This window comes from Myotis lucifugus, unplaced genomic scaffold, assembly GCF_000147115.1.
Source record: "Myotis lucifugus unplaced genomic scaffold, Myoluc2.0 scaffold_224, whole genome shotgun sequence".
NCBI lineage: Eukaryota > Metazoa > Chordata > Mammalia > Chiroptera > Vespertilionidae > Myotis > Myotis lucifugus.
This window is the reverse complement of record NW_005871272.1, coordinates 1,105,359-1,111,815: the sequence shown is the minus strand read 5'-3', so window position 1 is coordinate 1,111,815 and position 6,457 is coordinate 1,105,359. Positions and strand designations below refer to the sequence as shown.

At 44.5% G+C, this 6,457-nt stretch overlaps 1 protein-coding gene across 4 annotated transcripts in view; it reads left to right on the top strand.

Annotated features, from left to right (window-relative positions):
- The first annotated feature begins 4,812 nt into the window (after positions 1-4,812).
- The window catches only part of DDX18 (DEAD-box helicase 18), a 16,335-nt gene continuing 14,690 nt past the window's right edge, over positions 4,813-6,457 (top strand). For all 4 annotated transcript variants that reach the window (XR_002831546.1, XM_023761978.1, XM_014463871.2 and 1 more), the window contains exon 1: positions 4,813-4,968. Coding sequence is in view for 3 of the 4 variants with exons in the window: in XM_023761978.1 (XP_023617746.1) it covers positions 4,884-4,968 (85 nt within the window). In the remaining variant the exon portion in view is untranslated. The remainder of the gene's footprint in view (positions 4,969-6,457) is intronic.

Sequence of the window (6,457 nt, the reverse complement as noted above, 5' to 3'; positions counted from 1 at the left end):
TTTTTCTCTTGGAATCAAAACATTTAGCATTTTATAGTTTCCTAACTAAATGTATATATATAAAGGGTATATATGTATGTAAAGGGCAAAATTTATACATATGTAAAATTTTATATATTATATTATAATTTTAATTTATGTATACTATATAATACATTATATAAGCATATATATTATATGTTACTATGTAATTATATATATATATATGATGCTGTTCCACAACAAATTTTTTTAATATATTTTATTGATTTTTTACAGAGAGGAAGGGAGAGAGATAGAGAGTTAGAAACATCGATGAGAGAGAAACATTGATCAGCTGCCTCCTGCACATCTCCTACTGGGGATGTGCCCGCAACCCAGGTACATGCCCTTGACCGGAATCGAACCTGGGACCTTTGAGTCCGCAGGCTGACGCTCTATCCACTGAGCCAAACCGGTTTCGGCACAACAAATTTTTTATTCCCAAAAAGCTCACCACCCACTCTACCCTCAATGAATGCATCTCAAAAACTTCTGAGTCTACTCGTTTGCTGACAGGAGATTGAACCCCACAGTACCCCTTTGTTACACCATTCCCCAAACAAATTCCACCCATGTTTCAGACCCTTCCTGCAATACATGTTCTTGGCTCTCCCTTACCTGCTCCAGCTGCCAAAACATCTGGGAAATTGGCAACACAAACTCGGAATTTTATGTGGAAAATCCCTTAACCCCATTTAGTCATTATTCCGATCTGTCTGTACATTCTCAGGTAGGGATACATTTCTACCTTCACTCATTCAAAACATATTTGTGAATTATCTACTACATGTAATTCTGCCCCAACTAAATATTCACCACTTAACTAATTTTCTCTTTTCCCTTCCTCCTTTTCACCACCATCCTCCAAACTTTTTTCCCTGTTCCTGTATTCTATATAACACATCCAAAGCTGCGTCCTTCACTCCTCTCTCTCTTAACTCCACATCCAATTGGTTACTGAGTTGTGGGGAAGCACGGGACTTGGTAGGAAAGTCTGTAAGGAGGAATCTCCGAAATTTTGGGGGCCTCCAGGGGGACCTTGCCGAAGGCGGCAGCCCCTGCCTTGACTTTTCCAAAAAAGTCTGAGCCCCCAGGTGTTTTATGGAATCTCTATTTCTAGTCTTTAGACGTCCTTACTTAAAGGACACCGCAGACGCATGTGTCTTCTCAAGGATGCTTATCCTATTGATAGTATTTAATAGTTCATTTTAGTTCAAGCTGCTGTTACAATAAAAGCCCAAGAAGGCAGGTGAATGGGGCTGTTTGGTTCCTATAGCCAAGCAGTCCCTTAGCCTCTCTTTTACAGAAACGTGTGTCAGAGTAATCATTCATCCATCACTCAGGGTCTGCTGGTCAGCCCCGGGACATTCATTCTTTCTCATAAAATATATTTAACTTACTCTGTTCTAGCTCAAAATACAGTGTTGCCAGGTCCTGTGTTTCCCTTATCAATGTATACTTTGCCATAATTGTTTACATTTCTGTCTTCTCCGTGTAAGGTCTTCACCATGAAGGTGAGCTGTGTTGATTTTATCCACCATTCTATTTCCAAAACTTAGCACACACCTATCACATACTCCTAGCATAAATATACTCACAGAGTAATTGCTAAATTAGTGAATTGGCAAATAAATGTATTCTGGGCAGGAGATGTCTGGGGTGGGTAGCTCCTGCAAGAAGTTATAAAGCTTAAACATTTTCGAAATAGATCTAAGATGGGCTCTAACAATGAGGGGCAACAGGATTTTCAGAGGCACATGATTCATTACCACCTCCCCAAACCTCACAGATACTTTCTGAAATACAATTTAATGATACTCATTTGTTTACCAGACCTAGTCTTAGAAATTCACTCTGTTAAAATAACTCCCACCCCCAATTTTGAGAGTCAATCCAAGGTTATCATTTCTCATTCCTCTCCTAAGAATCCAGAAAAGCTGACATCAATCGCCTTATTTATGACTATTGAAAGGCATCAATTCCTAAAATAAATCCTTTCCATGCACCTTACGGGATCAGCGTTCCCGATTTAAACATCTTGAACATACTGAAGCCATGGGTTCTATGGTCTTATGGAGATGACTCCCAAATCTCACTATTAGCTGGAGAGAAGGGACTGCCTTCCGTTACTACTGCCAAAGCATTCTCAGACCCACACATTTAAGTTACAGCAGAAAGAAAATAACACTTTTGAGCACTTTCTAGATGGACCACATACTAGTTATTGTACCTAATAGTGGGTGTGAATTTCAGAGTCACAGACCCAATACTCAGGTGTGTAATCATGTGATTGGGGCGAGAGAGAGAGAAAGAGAGAGAGAGAGAGAGAGAGAGAGAGAGAGAGAGAGAGAGAGAGAATATAGATGGAGAGAGAGAGAATATAGATGGAGAGAGAGAGGAGTAGGTATGTATTGTGTGTTCTTTGTTCTTTTGTGTGATAATCAGTCAGGTGTGGCTAGAAGAGACACAGGAGAAGCTCAGGAAGACAGATTATTATAATCACGGGTTGTGGAAACAGGAGGCACACCACACCATGGGAAAGCACCAACATCTGTGAGGAGGCTGAAGGAACCAGACCAAGGGGAGAGCCACGGCCACAGTCTTCATTGGAGTTCCATCAGAAAAGGCAAGGCAGGGCAGGGGAACAGTTGAAATTAGGTTGGCTAATTTAAATAATTTAGGTGGGCTCTAAACTATTGGAGTGGTCCCTAGTTGCCTAGTACCTGGCCCTGGGATGATTAAGGCAGAAGAATATTGCCTCCTGGGGTGCACCAGCCAGAGAAAGTATGGCTCTGGAGTGACATTGGTTCAAAACCTCAGGAGTTCCCCGAATGAGATCTGAAACTGGCCCATATACAGAGAGCAAGGAGAGACCGAAGAAAGAGGCAGCCGCTCCAGATTGGTAGATGGCAGGCTTACTAAGCAAGGGAACCTACTTATGGCGCAAGTCTTAGGTGGCCAGACAGTGAATAGATCTCTGCACCCACCCACCAGAATCTTAAAAGTTGATGCAGGGCCTTAATGGGGTTCAGTCGCTTACAGCATTCAGACGGTCTCACAACACATTGCTCTCTCAAGGCTTCATCCTTGAAAATGCCTCCCACTGTGGAAATGTTGGACAGACCATACTTTCCAAGGGCAGTGAAGGGGGGTGAGGAGCCTCCAATTGCCTGGGTCCAGCTCCAGGGTCAACAGGGGGGTCAAGTCCTCTTAATAACCTCCTCCAACAATTGATTAATTTGCAAATCAAAGGCATATCCCTGGCTGAGTCTTTCCCTATCTCTAAGAATTGGCTAGTCCTTGGAATTAAAATCTTTCCCAGGCAGAAACATTTTTATTAAAAATTATCATAATATACAAAATATAAACAACACAATGTATATACAGTATAGACATATATATTTAAACTGATATCTGTTTAAACTGAGATATATGTGTGTATGCATGTGAGCTGTGTGTGTGTGTGTGTGTGCCAGTTTATTATTTTTTAAAATATATTGGGCCAGTTTAAATCTCATTTTTTAGCCTGTCTAACCAACAACAATCTAGGCACATCAGGATTTGTTCGTTTGTCTTGGTTTTCCAGCCCAGTTCAAGGTGACTTCTCAATCAATTCACTCATATTCTGTTTAAAGTCCAGCGGTTCTCAACCTGTGGCCTCTTTGGGGGTGGAATGACCCTTTCACAGGGGTCGCCTAAGACCATCGGAAAACATATATATAATTACATATTGTTTACAGTAGCAAAATTACAGTTATGAGGTAGCAACGAAAATAATTTTATGGTTGGGGGTCACCACAACATGAGGAACTGTATTAAAGGGTTGCAGCATTAGGAAGGTTGAGAACCACTGCCCCCAAGTTTCTCCCTCTCCCTTCTTCCCTATAATCATGTCTAATCCCCATCAGCTCTTTCCCTGACTCTCTAAATAAACGAATGCAGGTTTCATTGACCCTTCTCAGGGGATTGCCCAGCCCAAACTAGTTACTTCCAAGAGGAATTGAAGCAACTTTTCAAGAAAAATATCAACTTCAGTACAAACTATCCCAATTTTCTAATAGCAATAACTCTATTTTTAAACACTCTATGCACCTCTCTGCACAACACACCCCCACACACACACACACACACACACAAAATAGATAAATAAAAGAAAATAAGAGGCCTACAAGGTAGCTAAACTGCAACGTATGTTCTGGACTCCTACAGGGTCCATGGGTGAGTGTTGGGGAATTATAATTATAAACCTGTTTTTCAAACTGCAGCTAACCCAGTAATACTGCTGTGAAATTGAAGGCATAGTGATGTGAATTTTTAATGGCTCAGAATAGAGTACTTTATGGTGGAATGAATGGAATGGAAAGAAAAATATGAATGAAACACAAGAGTAAGGGTGTTGCTTTGAGAAATGTTATACTTATGTAACCAGGGAAGGTGTATTTCTCACTAAGGAGCGTGGAAAAAACCTATGTGAAAGTTAGGCTTTGTTCAATTTCCCAAATTCACACACACACACACGCACACGCACACGCACACACACACACACCACCCCACGCCCCCACCCCCGGACCCCCAGTCGCTTAGATGCCCTGCCAGCTCTGGCACAATGCGAACCCGGCGCGGGCGCAGGCCTTCCAACCCACCAGGGGGCGCTGCACGGAATCCGGTCGCCAAGTGTAGCGCGGCGCACGCGCCCGGAAGCCTTTCCACCCGGGACACATTTTCGGTCCACAGGCCGCTAGCGTTTCCTGTGACGTATATCCTGTTGGCCGCGCGGCTCACGTGCGTACGGAGAGGAAGTGACGTCACCCGGGAGCGCGCAGAAGCGGGGCTGCGGCGCCGCTGGGAAGCGTTTCGTCAACATGGCTCACCTGCCGATGAAGCTCCTGCGCAGAAAGATCGAGAAGCGGAACCTCAAGTTGCGGCAGAGGAACCTAAAGCTGCAGGGTGAGATGGCTCGCCTCGCGGCGCCGCGGCGCCTGGAGCCCCCGCGTGGCCGTGGCGCGCCTGGCGTGTCCAGGGCCCCGGCGTGGCGGGCAGCGTCCCTAGAGCACGTGTGCGAGGTGGTCTGGGGTCCCGAGCCGGCGCCCACTCGCCCGGGGCCTCAGTCTGCCTGGCACGCTGGCCATCGAGTTCCCCTTGCTGCTGACTTAAGGCAGGAGCCCCCAGGCTTTCCTTCCAGGCCTCCAGGCGTTCCTCCTGCCAGACCAGCCTGTCTGAGCTATGTGAAAGTTAGGTTTTGTTCTGTCTCCCTCCCCTATTCTGCCTCCCTCTCTGCCTGCGGGTCCCACCTCGTCCCCACCTCACCCGTTTCCGAGCAGACACGTGCAACTCCCTCCGTGCACCTTGCTTTTGCATCACCAGCTTAGTGTCTGGCTCCCCCCGCCTCTCCTCCGGTGGCACTCCGCACTGACAGCTCAGGGTCAGATGCAAAGCCTCCACCCTGTGCTCCAGCACTTCCAGCCCGAGTTTATAAATGCCTGCGTGTTTGCATCTTGCACAGAGATACATACAAAGGGGTCCTACCTGCATGTCACCTTGCTGGCCTACCTCGTTTGCAGCCCTACCCTCTGCCGGTGAGCCGGAGGTCTTAAGCTGTGCAGGTTAAGCTTTCGGGGTCCTGTGTAATAAGATGGAAACCCGCGAAGGCGATTTTTGAGGTCCAGTGTCTCACCCCAATTGGTTTTCAACAGAGATTAGCTGATTGGAAGAAATCCTGGAGGAGCAAGCGTTGTAGGTTTTAGAGGTTCCCTTATATTTCCAATTCTTAGACTAATACAGCATTACTAACTACTTTCCGGTAAAGGTATTGATTACAATAAAAGACGATGTAATCTTTTTTATACATAAACATGGAAGCTTTTGTAAAGACATTTTCAGCTATTTATGTATAACTATTGGGACAAATGAGTGGTTTCATCAACAATTTCCAGTTCACTAACATCTAGGAAAGTTCAGGGTGTTTTGAAGTTGTATTTATATGAGAAGCAGTAATTGTGTGAATAACATGTAAGTTGTTTTTAATATACCTGTTAGTCATATATTATTAATGTCTATATTAAAATGCAGAGTTTGTAACTACCATTGTCTCACCCCAGCTGTTTAAAAATTTAACCTCTTGCCCCAGCTGGTTTGGCTCAGTGGATGGAGCGTCAGCCTGTGGACTGAAGGGTCCCAGGTTCAATTCCAGTCAGGGGCACACGCCTGGGTTTTGGGCTTGATACCCAGTAGCGGGTGTGCAGGAAGCAGCAGAACAATGGTTCTCTCTCATCATTGATGTTTCTATCTCTCCCTCTTCTTTCCTCTCTAAAAAAAAAAAAAATTAACCTCTTAAAGTTTTCTTATTCCAAACTTTTAACTCTTGACAGAGATGGTTTTCTGAAATTAAGAAATGCAGCTTTCCTTTTTCCAGCATTTTTCCTTGAGGAATTTATTT